Consider the following 19554-nt stretch of genomic DNA (forward strand, 5'->3'; position numbering starts at 1 on the left):
AAAGTTTGACTGCTTCTTCCTTGTACAGAAGAGGAGCAAGCCCTACTCTTTTTCCTCTTCTCTATCATTGTTACTGACATACCAAACAGCTTTAGTCATCTTTAAGAACCCTCCCCCTCCTATTTTCTTTTGTGACAGGTGAGAAACTTTAAAAATCAATGTTATTTAAAAAAAAATGGTTTTATTTTCCTATAGAAGGATTGGGGTGCAGGCTAGAGGGATGGGTGGCAATAGGATTCACTAGAAATAGAGTGGGGAGCAGAACAGGCGCATCTCCTGAAATACACTGCTGAGGGAAGATAAAGGGGAGACAGAAGAAGTCTGCTGAGCCATGTGAGTTAGCTTCCTGGCTGGGGCTGGAACTCAGGCCATAGTGATGATAGGAAGACTTAACCTCTAGGCCACCAGGGAGGCCCCAACATCAGTATTATTATAAAGCTAGGAGATTTTTTTTTTCCATAATGTGGTAAAAATGTTTAATGTTAAAAAGGCACATTACTGCTAACAAACCCCAGGTGATAAAAATATAAAACTTTAACAAATATATATTGTCAATGCTCAGAGAGGAGACCTGAGTCTACATAGCTTGGGCCCACACTTCTGTCACCTCTTGCCACCTGCAGGTTCAGAAACCCTTGGCCAACTCTGGCCTCATTCATCTGTCCTTAGTAAGCTCTGCTTTGAGGCAGGTGGGCCGTTTCCCTCTCTTAGAGGCTAGAAGTCAGCTGGCTCCTTCCTACCCATCCAACCATATGGTTTTGAAGTAGAAGCTATGAAGGGAAGGAATTACTTTTTGCCTTGAGTGTGACAGGACAGCTCAGATGCAGATCACGAGAAACCAGTTTTACTATTTTTTATATTCTCCCCTTGATTCCACCCCAGCCACCCCCAGCTTTCTGGTGCCACTGCATGCCACCCAGGGTCCCTCAAGAAATGCACTGGGTCTGTTCAAGGCAGAGGGCAAGCAGTTTTAATGTGATTTTTTTGTTTGTTTGTTTTTTGCTGTAAAGGGTTAAACAGGGCAAACAAGTTTAGGTTGACTATTTTGGATAATTTCAGTGGGCTCTAGCCGTGATCTCTGGTCCTGGGGAATTAAAATGGATTCTCCAAAAAAAAAAAAAAAAACAAAACCCAAAATGCGTTTTTCATTATTAGTCCTGGAACAAGCAAATTTGCTCCAATGCCTCCAGGAGTAGCCATTTCCACTTTCTGCTCAGCTGCTCAGAGTGAAAACCCTAAATTGCCCAGGGCCTTCGGAGTCACCGCCAGAGACCCTGAGCTTTCTCAGCCAACGGGATAATCCCAACTTTAAGGGTAACTTCAGTCAAACCGCTTATCCCTCTCAAAACATCACAAGTGCCTTTATCCGTCTCTGGTGTTCTTGGTTTCTTCGGCAGGAAGTGGATCTTATTTTTCTTCTCATTCTGGCCTTCAAGCCAGATGTCCTTCGCACTCACTGTGGGGGGAAGGGGGTCTTCGTCAGCTCCCAGGGCCTCCCAGGCGCCCAGCAAGTCCCCCGGGCGCCCGCCCCTCCCCCAGCAGCGGGCGAGCACACAGCTCCACTCCGCTCCCCCCGCCCAGCAGCCTCACTAGGCCAGCTTCCGCTCCCGCCCTCCCCGCGAGCCGCCGGCCAATCCGCAGCTCCGCTCAGGGTGCGACACAATGGCGCCTCAGAGGCCCCGCCCCCGGACGGTCGCCGCGGAGGCCCCGCCCCACCACGGTCTTTGCGTCCTTCCGGCTTCGTCGTGGAAGAAGAACTGCGCGGCGTCTTCCTAGAAAAGAAGGTGGGGTTCGGCTCAGGGACAGGCCCGCGTTTACGCCGGCGGTGGGAAGTGTGGGGGAGGGAAACGGGCTCCCGGGGCTGCTGTTCCAGAGTGCTGGGGCGCTGGACCGAGCTGGGGTGGGCACTCCGTGAGCGAAAGGGCTTCCGGAAGCGCCGCGTGCGCTCGACGGGCGGGAGTTGTGGCCTTGGGCCCGCCGCGAGCCTGGCCCCGCCCAGGGCTCGCTGCCAGGGGTTCCCATGGTGATGGTAAACAAGCCTCAACTGCCTCCGCTACAACTGCCAAGTCCCCCCGCGTTCCACCCTCCTCTAGGTGCTCAGAGGGACAGCCGAGGTGCCGGATGTGAAGAAGAGCGGGAGCGTGAGGACTCCGAGCCCGAGGTGAGGGGCGGGACGAGTGGGACGGGCGGCGGGACTGAGGCTGAGGCCCGTATATCCGGGACTGGGCCCGTTGGGGGTGGGGACCGCGGGGCTGAGTGGGGGGTGGGGGGGTGTCAAAGAAGTCGCGGGTTGGCGGTCAAAAGCCGCTCACGCCGACCCACTCGGACTGAGCCCATTGGGGGTGGGGGCCACTGGACTAAGATTTAGGGTCTGGGGAGATAGGCCTGAGGTCGAGGCCGCACACCCGGGGTCTGGCCTGCGGGGCTGAGATTTGGGGTGGGTGGGGGGTGGCCGGGCGGGCGGCGAGCTTACGAAGGAGTGCTTCAGGTAGACCCCCGGAGGAGCGGAGCCCGGGTCCCACTGGGAGCAGGGTGGGGTACCCTAGCGTTGGTCTGAAAGGGGGGTTAATTTAAAAGTGAAAGCACTACTTTCACGTGGCTGAACGCTGCCGGGAGTTGCACAAGACTGGTCGGGAACTGACTCCTCCCCCCTCCCACGTTCCCGCTCTTCGAGCCTCCAGTTTCGGTCTTTGCGGCCTTTCTTCCTCCCCGCCGCGGCGTGTGTGTGCCCTGAGCGCCCGTCTGCGTTTGTCTCCAGCCCGTAGAGGTATTGTGTTTGCATTTTGGGTGAATTCTTGGTCCTTAGTTGCCTTTGCCTGGCACCGCACGTCTGCTGAGCGGACTTCCATCCGCCGATTCTTTTTCCTTGTCCTTTCCTCTTTGTGTCTTTATATTTTTGCTGATGGCTGACTGTCTCTAAGAAACTTCTGGAGGCCGCCGCGCTCGCGCAGCGCCCGCTGCCACCCGTGTTCTCGCGTGGTTCACTGAAAGTGGCGCGGGTCTGCCGGGGTGACTACGCGTGAGTCGCAGGGACCCCATCGGCCCTCGTTTACCCCCCACCCCACCCCCACCTCACCACCCCCCGCTCCGACCTGCTCTATTATAGAAGCGGTTGGGAGGCCGCAGGCCCTTCCCTGTTAGTCTGGGCCTTAATATGGCCTTCAGAGATCCTCGCCCGACAATCCTCTGGCCGGGGGGGACCCTCTTCTCTCCCCTCCCCCTCCCCCAGCGTCTTTGAGCCCGGGCGGGCTTCCCACGTGAAGCCCCTCGCAGCGGTTTCCCCGGAGGCCCTCGGACTAACGAACGTGCTTCCTCCTGTAGTTTTCACAACTATTTGTGGGACGTCGGGTGCACCTGCCTGCCTTCCCCTGTGGGTTGGGTACGTGGCGGGAAAAGAACTCGCCGAGGCAGCACGAGAAGGGGGGGGGGGTTTACCGTGCGGCCGCCGCAACTTCCCGGAACCGGTCGGGTGGGCCCGGACGTGAAGGCGGGGTGCCAGGGAATAAGCCCCTGAAGTTAAGGGCGGGCCTTGGGTGTTCGGATCCCGGTAAAGCCAGGAGAGTTTTTGAAAGCTGCAAGTAAATCTTAACGCAGGACATCGTGGAATCTATCGATCTTATTAATATTCTGTTATTTTCAGTCGTGTTTTTAAAAATTGAGATTTAAAAGTAAAGATTTCTGATTTTTCTAGTACGACTGAAAACAGTTTGGTCCTCCGTTTAGACAAAAATATTTTAGTATTCCTCAGTGCTAATTCTAGATATGCTCGTTTGATTTCAAATTGAGTTAGAGAGCCTGCTTAATGACTATTGGAAGGGATATTGCTGATGTTAAATAAATAGGTTTTCATTCTTTTCCTTGGGGATATTTCTATAAATTAATTAGATACATTCTTACATTGTGGTCTCTTATTTTTATTCTTTTCTATTAACATCTGAGTTGGTTCTCAGACTCAGAAACTACTTTGACCCTTAATGGGTTCAGTCAAGGAGCTAGATTAGCACGTTTTCTAGTCAGATACTCATGACCAGACTACAATGGAGCATGCAGTTCATTTCAATAATTTCCTTGACCTAATGCATAGGCAAAATATAATTTCAAGAAAAAAGAATTTCATCGTGTGATTTTTCTCCAACTAGATTTTTCGTACTAAACTTTTAAAATCCATTTTGTGTTTTGTATTTACAACACATCTGAAATTGTACCAGCTATATTTCAAGTGCGGTAAGTGTCCCATCTTTATAAAAGAAATCTATAATAATCTATATAACATGGATCTTAAAAGATTTTTCTTTTTTGAATAAATTAGGTATGTGTAAAGAGGACAACACACTTTGGGCTTTTCTGATTGCATTCCTGTGGTGGGTTGAACTCTGTCCTGTGTATTTCCTGTTAAATGGCAGCTAATTTTAAGGACTGTCCTGATTCTGTTGAGACTTTTTTGGAAAAATACTTAATTTGCAGGTGTTGTAGACTCGTGCCAGAAGCACGTGTCAATATTGGTTGGTTTTGGCCTTCGGTGATGTTAGCAGCCACTGATAGTTGTTTCATTCAAGTTAGTGATATTTTAGTTAAATATTCCTTATCATTAGCAGAGAATACTTTTGGGGATAGTAAATTTTCTGTTAATCCTCTGATCACTCTAATATATATTTTATAGTAGGTAGGCTGTTACTTTGTTTCCTCTTGTTTACCATTGTCCAGTATAATGAATGTGAATCTCATTATGTATTTGCCAAAACTAGCCAGCAATTTTTCTGGTGTCATTAATGGTCATGGATTTTAATCCACTGTAGTTTTTATTCTCTTTGATGGCTTAAATTACCCAATTTTTGGCCAAGAGGCAGCCATTTAAATTGGCTCTTGACTTTTTTTTGACACAACCTGAGTGATCTTTGATAGTTTTCTTGGTTTAAGGAATGACTTCATTAGTAAGTTCACCCTCCAAAGTTTGTTAAGTTGGAACCTAGAGATGGAGAATTGGGTTTTATTATAAATAGTGCTGCAGCAGATAGATTGTCTTTGCAGTTCTTTCCCCCTTTTTTGGAGAGGAGAGTGATAGGAGCTTGAACCATTTTGTATTTCTACAAACAGTATTTAAGAGAGCCTCCGTATTTTACAGCCTTGCCACGAAAGTGCTGTCAAACTTCTGTTAGCTATTTAAAATATTAATTTAAAATTTATCTTAAATGGATGATGATAAACATCTTTTTATGTTTGTGGGCTTCCCCTTTTTATTAGTAATTTATACACATTCATCTAGCCCATTTCTTTTGGATTGTTAGATTTCTTTTGTCTCTATTTTTAGAAGTTCTTTTTAGGTTAAGTGTATTAATAGGAAAAACTGCAAATATCTTCTCTATTTTATCATTAGTATTTTTGTCTCAGTGTTTTTAGCAATGCACTTACAGCTTTTGAGTTTTTGTGTTTTGTTACTTAAGTAATCACATTTTTCAGTGTTTTCCCATATTCTGAATTTTTAATCATGGTCAGAAAAGTTTTCTCCACTCACAATTTATGGAGGAATTTACCTACTTTGTTTTCCCTCTGTTACTTGGGATCTTAGCATTTCTCAAAAAGAACCATGAAAAATTATTAGTTAACTCATACTTGGCCTTCATTAGTATGTCTTTGTGACAAATTGCAATGGTTGAATTGGAAATGAACTACAGTTTCAGGAATGCCAACTTGATCATGAGGTAATGCTTTTAGTATTTTTTTGGATACTTGTTTAGGAGTTGTTCCATCTGAGTTCATGAGTGAAATTAACCTGGATGTTTGATAAACTAATTCTTAAGCTTGGAAATGGTAAGTCAAATCAATCTACTGCCCAGAAGCTACACGCGATGAGTGGCTGCCACATGTTTGTCCTTTGTACCGAAATTGGTTTTTATCCCAAACAGGTTTTTTCCTATACTTCAAATTGGTTTTATCAACATATGCTTGATTTGTGTCTTTTTAAAATAGCTGTTGGGAGCCACAGATCCAAATTTATCTTAAACCAGGATAATGTCCTTCCATTGTTTTCTTGCCTCCATTTGTGTCTTCTTCTGGAATTCCTATCATTCCTTTGTTATCTCTCCTGTCTTATGTTATCTTATGCCTTCCAAATTTTGTATCTTTTCCCCTTATTGTTACTTTTTTCCCCCTCCTCCGTTTTGAGATCTATCTTTGGGGGCTCTTCAGGTAACTATCCTTTCATTACTCTATAAACTCAATTGACCAGAAAGTTTTTTGATGTAATATTGGTTTATAACAGAGTAAGTTGTTTATTCTGAGATCCTCTGAAAGTTTTTTTGTTAAAAACTTTCCCATTTTTTTCTAGTACTTCTTGTTCCCTGAAAATTTCCTGCTGTTCTAAGTTTGATGATTAATTATTCTCACTGGGTGCTAGACCTCCTCTCATGGACATCATTGAGTTCCTTTGCTACTTGATTGTTTTCCAGTCTCCTTGGGGCAGTGTACTATGCTCTTTGAGCACAAGAGCTGCTTTACTGTATGGCAATCTCAGCTGTGACATCTGCAGGGCATCTGAGAATGTGTCAGCTCTCCAGCCCCTGGAAAAAGTTCCATCCCCTCTAGGCCCCTTAGGGATTCCTTTTTGAGGGGGCCTGTGGGCTTATACTACAGAGGTTTCTATAGAGACCTTGAATGTAACTGCTACACCCATCTCCAGGGGATTGACTGACTACCTAGGGACCACATGCTTTGGGAGCAGCTATAGGAGGAGCTAAGCAGATTCCTAGTAGCAGTTGTGTCTTAGTAGCAAGCCCCCCCCCCCAATAATGGGGAATGTACTACCAATTAACCATGACAAAAACATGCTCTTCTTTCAAAAGTAGATTTTCTCTTTTATGGAAATCTCCCCATATATATGTATGTATGTTTATGTTGTAACTTGATCTTGATTCTTAAATTACCTGCAAAATGCAGCCAGTAAAATAGAGCAAAGGTTGCTTGTTCTGTGTTGAGTAGTTTCTATCCTTTGTGTTAATTTCAGTACAAACACTGACTATTCAAGTATAGTTTACCTACTACATTATACTATTGTTTTTAAATTAACGTTTTTGAGAAACAAACCATGTGAGGACAAGTGTAGTAGTATTGCCATAATACTCAAGGGCCCGATAGTGAAAATAGAATGGGAAGTAACTTTCCTGTTGCTTTTAAACATCGTGACATATCTCCTTTGATGGATAAATGTAGTATAGCAGTAAACATTTAAAAATATTTTAAAAGTTAATGTATTTAGTAGCTTTGTGTGAACTTGGCATGTTGTACAAATTAGATCAGATTTTTCACATTTTAGATGTCTGAAGTGTGAGCCCCTGAAGATAGGTGCAGCTGGTGTGTGTGTACACTTTCTTGAAAGAGATTGTCCCAGATCTACATGTATGTATGTATGTATGTATGTATGTATGTATTTATTTATATATATATATATATATATATATACTAGAACTGGAGTATAGGCCAGAGGGGGTGGGAGTGAGAGGGTTCACCAGAGACAGAACAAGTGGATCTACTGAAGTAGGCGCTGAGGGGACCACTGGGTGAGACAGGAGAATTTCTTGATAGGAAGAATGTTCAAAAGCCACTAAATTAAGATTTTACAAAATTGTCGTTGGATTAGAAGAGGTTTTTGGGTTTTCCAGTAGGCCAGGGAAACATCCATAATAAATAAGTTTCTGGATTCTGCTTAAGTAGTGTCCCACAACAGGGAATTGCTTCTTCCCCAGAGACATCTGTGCTCAGGAGGAAAACAGCCATTAGCAGTAGGAACAATACTTAAGCTCTTCTATGAATTTAATAAAAATATAAAATTTGAAAGGACTTACAGAAAATACAGATTGGAACAGGCATTCAGGGGAAATAGTAATTACAAAAAACCAGACTAACATGGGCTTCCAACTACTAAATCACTATTTACCAACGACAGTGTTTCTCACATTACCGCACCTTCTGCTTGTTTAAATGTCACTCCTCAGAACTCCAATAAAATTAACGCCCATTTTGTAGTTTTTATTCATTTCAAAATTTGTAATACATTTGATTTCCCAGTCCACTGTGTTGTTGGTCAGTACCTGCATCTGTTCTCACCATTCATTTTTATAGAGCAGCTAGGCTGTTGAAAAGCAAAACTCATATTACACCACACTCCCATTTCGAAACAATTAGTGACTTCCCACTGACCTTAGAATAAAGTCCAAAATATAGAAGCAGGCCTTCCAACATCTTCCTCTGATCTTTTTTCTTAATCTCAGTCCTGGCAGGGAGGTTTTTCAGGTGCTTTCTTTCTCAGCACATGCAACATGCTCTCTCTGTCTTTTGTACCTGTTGTTCTTTCACAAGGCAGAAACCATATTCTGACAGATTAATTATTAACAGTTGCCTCCCAGTACCTAGCCAGGAAGGCATATAAAAAAACTGCTTAGCTGTAACATTGAAATAAATGAGAAAACAAAAGCCAGTTGATAGGAATTACTGTGAATTTTGTGAAGAGGGTGTTAAGCAAAATAAATGCCTATGCAGCATCCATTTCTGTAAATCCTTCCAAAAACAGACCAGTTAACATGGTTTTACTTTGCTTCAGAATATGATTTGCTGCTTTTGAATTAGAAGCTTTTAAGTTTCTTTCTATGAGATGGCTGAATTTTGAATCCTGTCACTGTTTTAGTAACACTGGAATTTAAAAAAAAATAATTTGGAGAAAATTGGAACTTTCACATTAACGCTGTATTTCTTTAATAAATGTCTCAAAATCATTTCCTTTATCTTTAACTATAATTCTGTATCTACCAAAATATGATGCTTTAATGTCATATTTCTAGTCATTGTCCAACTATCTCCCTCAACAGTCATAAATTTTGACCAAGGGCTCTAATAGATTGGTAGAATTTCTTTGACTCTATACAAATAATATTCCATGCGAACCATTGTTTCTTAAATTTCTTTTATTCCAGTAAGTGGTCCTTTGATCTTTTCCCTTACAGTTGTTACTTTTGAGCTAGTCCATTTGACCCTGTAGGTTCCCCATCATCATATTCATGGAACATGTACTCACTGTCCACCTTCCAATAATTACTAAATCACGTCTTGTTTCCTCTGAACTCCTATGTCTCCCACTCAGGTTACTAGGACAATTGTAAACTTTTGGGTGAGGGGCACAGAACCAGAGTGAAGGCCAGTGGTAGGTAGGTAGGTGAGAGGATTCACCAGAGACAGCAGGAAGCAGAACAAGGAGAGGTCACCAGGGAGGTGTTAAACTTTTTTTTAATTAAAAAGTGTTTTCGTAATTAGAACCGAATGCATTTTCACCATATGAAAATAAAACTATTTCGTGACAATAGCTTGGCCAGTATCAGAGACATAGTGTAGAGTTCGCGTGGAACATATAGGTAAACTCAGCAAGGGCTCCAATTAAATAACGACTTAAAAGATAACAGCACCCTAATTGTAACTGAAATTTAATGTAATTCTTCAACAGAAAATGATTCCCGTGACTGCTGACATTACTTGAAGTTGCCTAATTGCTTCCCAGTTCATTTAAATTAGGTTTCAGACAAATTAATGTGTTTATTAAGGAATCTTGAAGGCAGGAAGGTGGGTGGGAAAGGGCCTTTGGACTGCTTAGAAGATCGGTTCGATTTCGGTGTCTTAGTGTGAGGATTTTATACATTAGTATTGTTGCATTAGGAGTTACGGGATATAAAGTTAATTGCTTACTAGGTATAAGTTTAATAAATTTTTGCTTTGCAAAATACTTGTGATCACGTCCATGTCCCAGTTTACATATTACCACTAGGTAGGGTATAGAGAAAGTTTGTCTTTGTCTAAAAGTTTCCTTTCCACCTGCCTTCGAGAGGGCTTTTTAAAATTTGTACGGTTTTTCCTGCATGAGCAGTGCCCATCTGCTCCACCTCTCGCCTGGTACTCTGAACTTCTTTCCGTCTTGGCACCTTTCTGAGAACTCGCTCGGAACGGCCTCTCTTCCTAGTTGCTTTCTTCCCCCTCCCACTTCCTGCCTCGGCCGACCGCGCGGGCCGCACCTGCAAAACGCGCTTCCATTGGTGACATCTTGGCGGGCCGGCCGGTGGCACTTCCTCCTTTACACCCCGTGACCCACGTCCGGCTCGCCGCCCTCCCAGTCACGCGGCCTCAGCCTCCGGACGCAGCGCGCGCGCGGTCTTCCGAACTCCGCCACTCGCGGCCCCAGCGCCCGACCCCGGACCGTAGGGTGAGCAGCCGCTAGCGGACGACTCCCACCGACCCCCTGCGGCGCACAGACCTTTCCCATTACCTCTCCAAATCCCGCTCCCTCCGCCCCGGCTACTCTTCCCCCTTCCCCCAGCCGCTCCACTAAGTGCCCCCCCCCGCAGCTCCGCCCCCAATGGCGGAAGCCAACCGCTACCCTTCCACCCCCCGCTGGGCCCGGGAACTTTCCTAGCTTGGCTCCGCTCGCTCGGGAGCTCCGCCTGCTCCCCCGCGTTTCGGGGAAGCTAGCGAACTCTCACTTAACTCTTCCTCCCTCCCCGCAGCTTTCTGCCCGGGAAATCTTAGCTGGCCGCCCTGTAGGCCACTCCCTACCCCCACCCCGACCTGGGCGCTCCACCCGCCTCGCGGCCGCCTTCGCCCTATGACCTCTTACTCCTCCCCTCCCCCCAGCTTGGACTTCTCTCCACCCCCCTTCGCCGCGTCCCGTCCCCGCCCCGGAAGCTCGCGCTGACCCCGCCCAGCCTTTGGGATGGCTCTGCCGGGACTACCCCAAGTTAGTTGGTGGACCGGCGGAGCACGAGCGATCCCTTTCTTTTGGCCGGGTTCCCCCGCCTCAGGTTTCGGCTTGTGGGACCGCAGATGCGCTTCCCGCCGAAATCGCTCAGACGCGCCCCTGGCGGCCTGGGAGCCCTGGGGCCGGAGTTTCAGCGCGTAGGGGGAGCGTTCGCCCACAGCCAGCTGAGTTTCGATTTCAGGTTAATAACAAAAGGAGATACACCTGGACTTTCCCTGGAACCCTCTGCGTTTTCTTAGCGTCGGGTGGAATTAGGGTAAATTGCGTTTGCTTGCTGAAAGTAGGAATTTAGCCTTGCTCCCCTCAGTGGTAAGTCTAAGAACAAAAAAGTCACTGCAGGCCAAAAGTGGATAAGGATGGTCTGGTTAGTGTGTGCTACTGTTGAGTTTTATAGATTAAAATTCATTAACAAATACTGGCGAAGATGGCCTCAGCCCTCACTGAACACATGTAAAAGCAGAGTGGAGGCAGAGTCCATGGAGACCGGTCCCAAGGAGGAGACGGGAGGGGCAGGTAAAACTACCCTGTTTACTCCGTAGATAAGCCCAGGCCTAATCAGTCAGGCGCCCAAGGCCCGCCGTTTTATCTTGATTAGATCTACCAGATTCCAAAGTAAATCCTGTCAGACCAGTGTAGTTATCGGGGGAGTGTTTTCTCGAGCACCTGACAGAAGTTGGGGACCTGGTTAGGATCCTATTTTATGATAATTTAACTAGATCCCTAGGTGATCAGTGTTGCACATACTACGTCATAGCCTGTCACTTGGGACGTGTGAAATCCGTGGCAGCACCTGTTGCAGTTAAAGATCAGTAACCAGTCTCGGGACCCAGGTGCCATGTTAACACTTCCCTGATGATTTCGAGGTGCTGCCTGGGTGAGCCCAGCGAATCCAAGCATGTGAGCCACACAGTTGTCTTGTGGGAATTGACTTCACTGATTCTGGCTGTTTCTGCTGCAGCGCTGGGAGTCAGGAACCCAGATAAAGCAAAGCAGAAAGGGATGTGATGTGATCATTAACATTCCCATCTTGTCTGGGGGGGGGCAGTTGAAGCCTCTTGAAAGCCCTTCGTTAGATAATTCAGACTCAAACGGTAATACTTTTATACAGATTTTTCTCCCCAAATTGTATCATGATCTCAATACACTAGTTTGGAGGCAGATACTGTTTTTGAGACAACAGACTTGGCTAAATTAAGTTTAGCAATTCTCCCTTTTCAAAACTAACGGCTTTTGTTAGTTTTCAGATATATTCTCTGGGCTTCATCACAATCCTCATATTAATCACCTACTGTGAGGGATGGTGCTGATGTTTTTGTGTTAAAAACATTTTCTTACTGTCAGTAAACTAAAAGGTCAATGTCATATCAAATATTGGTCACAAAAAATGAAATGAAGCTAACAGTAAAACTGAGGAAGTTAGTTTCCCTGGATCCTCCTTCCTGAAATTTTTGTAAATCTTATGAACAGTTTCTAGTGAACTACCTTGCACTGGAGCCCTTTCTTGCCCTGCTCTCACTTGATACTAAAATTTCATACTACAGAAGCTGGTGGACTTAATGAAATTTCTCATAAAGACAGATGGGATTATTAAATACCTTTGAAAAAAGACAAACCTTTTCAATTTGGAGAGCAGAATGGGTGTGTACTGTAATGAGGGCAGCCCCTGGCTATAAAAGCCCTCCCTCTGCCGGTTCCTGTCTACGAACCTGCCCAGGGGGAGCTCCCACTGCTGCAGCCTCTTGAGTGCCGTGGCACTGAGGCAAGACTGCCTATCGCTCTTTTTTAGGACAATTCCCGTTGCCTGCCAGGAGTGTCTTCGTGTTGGGCATCCCCGCTTGTGCTTTAAGGTGAGCTATTTAAGAAAAATTTATCAGTTTGTATTTGATTTATTCAAGTTGAAAATTTTCTTAGTCTGGTAATGGAATTTCTGTCTCTTAAATCTAAAGTTCAGCAGGACTCCAGAGCTTTTTTCTCCTATTGTGATCTAATTTCCTAAGTACCATAAATTTCTCCAGAGTATTCTGAGTCTGATATCAGAGTGTCTCAGAGAATTCTGAGGCAAAAATGAGGATGTTGCAGTTATCAAAAATTTGAGTTCCATTGGTCTTAGGAATTATGTGAAATGGAAGAGAAAAGTAATTTTTGGAATACAGATAGGCAGTAAATGTTTTGAAGGAAACTAGTGCAGGAAAATGCTTTCCTTAGAAAAGTTATTTTGTTTTGGGAATGTTTTCCAAAACCAAGCATTTATAGTCTCTCACAAGTGAGCATTTTAAGTAATTCTTACATGAAATAGTTGTTTTATCCTCCCTGAACGTCTTTGAGACTATCTAGGCAACCATATTCTAGAGGGAGGTGTTGACCTTACAAGGTCCTCAGTTAATCTCTTGCTAATCTTGGCCCTGTTAGGAGGGTGGGGTGGGGCCATAGTAACCAGAACAGATGCACACTGTTCCTAGTAGTAGGCTCTTACTGCCAATTTGAAGACAGTTTTAAACATCAGGGTAAGGATGCTATGGAAGTATAGAATCATATATAACCTTAATTTGTTTAGAAAGGAAAACTTTTAAATGTAGTAATTGAGCTCATACTGTAAGGATTATTGGGATTAAGTTTAGAGGAAAGGTTGGGTGGAGTATATTTGGAGAGAGTTAAGCTTGTCAAATCCAAGGGTGCAAAGAAGTGTAGGGATAAAGGAGATTTTAAAATGAAAAGGAGTTGATAGGAGTCAGTGTATTGCAGGCCAAAGTTGTAAGGACTGAGCATACCCTTATCACTGGTCGTGTTCCTTTGCTAGTGGAATCCTCAAGACTTGGAACAGGAGAATGACATAGTCACTAAAATAACATTTGAGCTGCACAGTGGTATGTAATACGGTCTAGCCATTGTGCTTGGAGAAGTTTAAAAATCAAAAAGGAGTATATTTGAATTATTGGGGGTGGAATTTAGTAGTAATAAGGAGAGATAGGAATATGAAGGAATTGGGAGAAAAGCTCACAATTTTATTCTTTGTGTAGAGTAATGTGTGTAGGCCAGAGATGCTAGAGGAGGGGTGAGGATTCACCAGAGACAGTGGAGAGCAGAACAGATTTACTGAAATAACACATGGCTGCTGTGGGGGGAGTCAGACTGGAGAGGTCTGCCATATGTGGGTTAACTCCTAGAATGGTAATTTAACTCAGGCCTTAGCAGTGATATCATAGAAGCCAAGGGAGAAAAGGTTTCCAGAAAAGCATAACTAAATCCTGCTGTGGAAATATATGATGAAAGTAGAAAGGACTCATGCTCTTAGCCATGGAGGTCCTTCTCAGAGTGGATTCTAATGGCTTTTTAATGGTGGGAATGGAAGTGATAAAGAACTTGTGATGGGATTTTACTGAAACCAAAACTATTAAGTTATCAAGAAGCAGAATTGGCCTCAGAATATACATTTTTATGGAAATGCTAGAAGTACATACTTAATTGCTACAGAAAATAATTTTCAGTGGAGATTGGGGCCAGGGTTGTATATAATGATATAGCTGCCTATAGTCAGGAAAAGCTGTTCTTATACTTTTATTAACTTGACAGTGTTTTTGGTCCACATTCCTCTTTGAAGTAGATCAGCTTGACACTGAGGCTAGATTAGAATATGTAAGGTAACCACAGATATCTAAGGACTTTCGAAGGAGATGTAGGATTGTAGGCAGTATTGGGCCTGCTTTTAAAGGTTGATGGCTATACTGATTTCCCAACTGGAGGTAGTTTATATACATAACCGCTCCCCACACATTTGGGCATGCCTAAAGACAGTTTTGTTTATCACAACTGGGGTGGAGTTGATACTGGTATTTATTTAGAGGCCAGAGAACTCCTAGCACCCTACTGTGCACATGCATGTACCCTGTAACAATAGTGTGGTCCAAAATGAACCCCTTTTTCCCAGCTGTGTGTTACTGAACATACTTAAGACTTTTCCAGAGCTGTTTTACTGGGGACATGTAATAAATCAAGGATCAAATGCATGCAAATTACATTTGGTGTGGGGATGAACTGAACTTAACCATTATAAAATTTACCTTTTTACACATTGGCAGTTTTATTGACTAGGCATTGAATATAACTACTTTAAATATTTCATTGTTAAATTTTGACCGTATATAGTATGACTCATTGAGAATTCCATGTTACCAATTTGTTTATCCTGCTTTCTTTTTGTTAAATTGTGGGATTTTTGTTTGGAATAAGTATCTTAGAAGCTTTTTATCTAATATACCCCTATTCCATCTGGGATATCTTTGTAATTCATCTGAGGTAAGCTTGTATTTTCTTTTTCTATATGATAACCAGTGTTTCCCCCTATTTCTTGAAAAGGCATCTCTTATGACTGATTTTAACAGCTACTATATTGCATTTGATGGGAAGTGGTAACTTACAGACCATTTACTTTCCATGTACTTGTACTCATTTTGAGTGGTTTCTCTTACATAGAACACTGAAAAAACCTGACCCTGTGATTTTATTATTATCTAAAAGACATGTATTGCTATCTGACTCAATTCTTCTCTTTCTGAAGATTCTCCTTTCACATGGATTTGACTTTTACTTATCTCTTTTCAGTTTGGATTCTTCGGGGTGCAAGGTACCAACATTTCATGACATCCTGTCAAGAAGAGTGCCTCTCACCCTTCTTGTAGTTGGAGGTGTTCTAGTCCCTCAAAAACAGTGATGAATATGTTTTATGTTGGTCCTTTCGTTTATATGTGAACAGGAGAGGTGTCTAGTTTGATGTCAGTGTCTGTAGTGCTTATAATTAATCTGATGGATTTGTCTACTTGTCTAGGTATGTCTCCAGATTGGCTTCATATTTGACTGATATTATTGGAATTGACAGTTATGAGAACAAAAATGATAGTTAGATTTCACTTATTTTTACTTCTGTAGAATCTTGCAACAGCCGTGCATATACTGGCTTTTAAGAATCATCTGAAGGGAATACTTGTCAAAAAACTATCATAATTCACCATGATGCATATCTGGACTAAATAAAATTTAAAAGATAGTGTGCCTTTGCTCTAATTTGCTTTCTTTATGTTCAGGGCACCAAGTTACCCTCCTGCCTTTTAGCCATACAATAATTCATCTTGTGTTTTTTACCAATTCTAAGGCATTGTCTTTCTGTTTCTGAATGCTATCTCAATTCATTCTCGTCTTACCCTCTAACTTACAGTTAGCCAAAGGAACTGACAGGTTTTTGCTTAACTGAAACTTCATATCATTATTCTAGAAGTTCTCTAAGTTTTACCATTCTATTTCACTTTTTAAGAAACTCATGCTTTGTCTTTTTAGACTGCGATATGTCAGGTTTTCAAATTTCACTCATCCTTCCTCATCTGCAAAATGAGGAAAACTATATTTACTGCATATTCTTTTAAATCATATTAAATGAAAAACTTTAAAGTAGTTTTTGCTTTTTTTTCAGCCACAAAAATCTGCACCCAAGCTTGTTTGACATCTGCCCTGTCAAGTGTCCATGATGCTGGGCCCCGAGGGAGGTGAAGGCTTTGTGGTCAAGCTCCGTGGCCTGCCCTGGTCCTGCTCTGTTGAGGATGTGCAGAATTTCCTCTCCGACTGCACGATTCATGATGGGGCTGCAGGCGTTCATTTTATCTACACTAGAGAAGGCAGGCAGAGTGGTGAGGCTTTTGTTGAACTCGAATCAGAAGATGATGTAAAGTTGGCCCTGAAAAAAGACAGGGAAAGCATGGGGCACCGGTACATTGAGGTGTTCAAGTCCCACAGAACCGAGATGGATTGGGTGTTGAAGCACAGCGGTCCAAACAGTGCCGACACCGCCAATGATGGCTTTGTGCGGCTTCGAGGACTCCCATTTGGATGCACCAAGGAAGAAATTGTCCAGTTCTTTTCAGGGTTGGAAATTGTGCCAAACGGGATCACATTGCCTGTGGACCCCGAGGGCAAGATTACAGGGGAAGCCTTTGTGCAGTTTGCTTCACAGGAGTTAGCTGAGAAGGCTCTGGGAAAGCACAAGGAGAGAATAGGGCACAGGTATATTGAAGTGTTCAAGAGCAGTCAGGAAGAAGTTAGATCATACTCAGATCCCCCTCTGAAGTTTATGTCTGTGCAGCGGCCAGGGCCTTATGACCGTCCTGGTACAGCCAGGAGATACATTGGTATTGTCAAACAAGCAGGCCTGGATAGAATGAGATCTGGTGCCTACAGTGCAGGCTACGGGGGCTATGAGGAGTACAGCGGCCTCAGCGATGGCTACGGCTTTACCACCGATCTGTTTGGGAGAGACCTCAGTTACTGTCTCTCCGGGATGTATGATCACAGATACGGAGATGGCGAGTTTACTGTCCAGAGCACCACTGGACACTGTGTCCACATGAGAGGGCTGCCGTACAAAGCCACTGAGAACGACATTTACAACTTCTTCTCTCCACTCAACCCTGTTAGAGTTCACATTGAGATTGGCCCTGATGGAAGAGTGACGGGTGAAGCCGATGTTGAGTTTGCCACTCATGAAGAAGCCGTGGCAGCTATGTCCAAAGACAGGGCCAACATGCAACACAGATACATAGAACTCTTCTTGAATTCCACAACAGGGGCCAGCAATGGGGCATATAGCAGCCAGATGATGCAAGGCATGGGGGTGTCGACCCAGTCTACTTACAGTGGCCTTGAGAGCCAGTCTGTGAGTGGCTGTTACGGGGCTGGCTACAGTGGCCAGAACAGCATGGGTGGATATGACTAGTTTTGTAGGAGCTTTTGAGTTAATTTCAAATTTTCACAGGCAGCCAGCAAAGCAGTGAAAAGCAGTTATTACTCTAGAGGAAGCTGTGGGACCCATTTTGCACCATGAGTTTGTGAAATCTGGATTAAAAAATTACCTCTTCAGTGTTTTCTCATGCAAACTTTCTTCTAGCATGTGATATTGAGTAAACTAAAACTATTTTCAGCTTTTCTCAATTAACATTTTGGTAGTGTACTTCAGAGTGATGTTATCTTGAGTTAAGTAGCTTTGAATATGTTAAATGTGGATCTTTTACACCACATCACCAAGAACACATTGGGGGGACGAGCTTTGGTTTTTTTGTTTGTTTTTTGGAAAACTCAAGGTGCTAGATCCCTAATTCAAAGAGGAACATTTCTCATGTTTGTTCATTCTAGTTTATTTTCATTTAAAATCTTTTAGGTTAAGTTTAAGCTTTTTAAAAGTTAGTTTTGAAAATTGAGACACAATACTAATACTGTAGGAATTGGTGAGGCCTTGACTTAAACTTTCTTTGTACTGTGATTTCCTTTTGGGTGTGTTGCTAAGTAAAACTTGTTGAATTTTTTGTTAACTAAATTTTTTTCTTAAAATAAAGACTTTTTCACAATAACTGGCACAGACTATCTACTCACCAAAAAGCAAGAAATGAGTGATTGAAGAAAATTCATTATAATACTTAAGTGTGGATTTCAAAATAGCTTAGCACATGAAATTTGACCTCCCTTACATTCTTATATTGAGGCTAAAATAAAAATCAGATGAAAGTAAATTGTTTAATGTACAAATGGTGGAAGTGGTGACCAGAAACATTCTAGGAAGTATGAAAGTAGAAGCACACAATCCCAGCCTCCTGTTACTCTTGTGCTCTGTTCAACCATTTGTGATGTCCTGCTCTTCCCTTTATGCTAGAGTTGATTATTTCTATAAGGTACACTCCTGAGTTAGGAATTACAGGTTGTTATTCTCTGCTTGAGACCTGTTTGCAAATTGTTAATAGTAAAACTGTCATCCATTTAACAGTAGAAAGCAATGTCCAAATTCCAGACAGCTCTTCACAACAGCATTTACCATCACTTGACCTTATGACACACTAAATAAAACCATCAAGACTTAAAATGTGAATGGAGTTTATTTTTTTTAAAAAAAGACTTTGCTAGTAGTTACCGGTAATTTCCCCATCTTGATCTTTCCACTTATGACTAAAATGCCCCCACATGCCCTGATTCTACCAGCTTAAGGATCCTCAACTGGTATTTCAGGGGATTGACCTCACTAAAATAATTTCTTCTGGTAAGTATACATAGATTCTCTGACCTCATTGGACGTTACAGGCCTTACTGTCTTGACTTCCCATCTTTCTGCACCATTTTTGTACTGCCTTAAAATGCCTGAATTAGGACAGCCAGGTCACCCCCTGAAATGACTGGTCCTTGCCAATCTCACAGGCCCAGTGTATTCCAAATTGCAGGCTATAGTTCATGGGGCTGTAAACGAAGAGTGAGGACCCAGAGAAATGGGTATAGTGCTGTGGCTTTATGCAGTTACGGTTGGGGTCTGGGGAAATCAGGCCAACATAGTTGGCAATAACATTTCAGTACATTTTGCCCCCTGTAAGTCTGCTTTGTGGTCCCAATCTAGGACAGCCCCCAGGGTCATGAGACGGAATTGTCCCTGAAATGTTTGCATCTGGTCTATGTACAGACTAGAAGACTAGCGGCCTTGGTCTTGCAGAATTGGTCTGTCCCAAGTCTTGTTTGTAGAACAGGTTGCTAAACTAAGAAATCCAACTTGTTAATTAGATCACTAGCAATGGTTTTTCCAGAGGAATCAATTTGCTCTGGAAGACTGGGTTCTCAGGAAGAAAAGTACTCCCCCAAATGGATTCAGATCTCACCACACCAGTAGTACAAAATTCATGTTAGTGAGATTTAGTGAACATTTCAACTTAATCTACAAAACTAAATACTTTGACCCCCTTCCCCAAATT

The 19554-nt window shown here is 43.3% G+C and overlaps 1 protein-coding gene across 3 annotated transcripts; it reads left to right on the forward strand.

The window, feature by feature from the left end:
- Positions 1-1715: 1715 nt before the first annotated feature.
- Positions 1716-18345, forward strand: HNRNPF (heterogeneous nuclear ribonucleoprotein F). Of its 3 annotated transcripts, XM_012723685.1 has the most exons (4): positions 1716-1784; positions 2094-2161; positions 12576-12636; positions 16251-18345. In XM_012723685.1, exon 4 carries the CDS (start codon positions 16302-16304, stop codon positions 17544-17546), a length of 1245 nt encoding a protein of 414 aa, XP_012579139.1. In that variant the 5' UTR covers positions 1716-1784; positions 2094-2161; positions 12576-12636; positions 16251-16301; the 3' UTR covers positions 17547-18345. The 3 variants fall into 3 exon arrangements, with proteins under 3 accessions (XP_012579139.1, XP_012579140.1, XP_004680964.1); XM_012723686.1 differs by lacking the exons at positions 1716-1784; positions 2094-2161 and adding an exon at positions 2692-2767; XM_004680907.2 differs by lacking the exons at positions 1716-1784; positions 2094-2161 and adding an exon at positions 10142-10237.
- The last annotated feature ends 1209 nt before the right edge of the window (positions 18346-19554 follow it).

Source organism: Condylura cristata, unplaced genomic scaffold (assembly GCF_000260355.1).
Source record: "Condylura cristata isolate star-nosed mole 26May11 unplaced genomic scaffold, ConCri1.0 scaffold00011, whole genome shotgun sequence".
NCBI classification, from domain to species: Eukaryota; Metazoa; Chordata; class Mammalia; order Eulipotyphla; family Talpidae; genus Condylura; species Condylura cristata.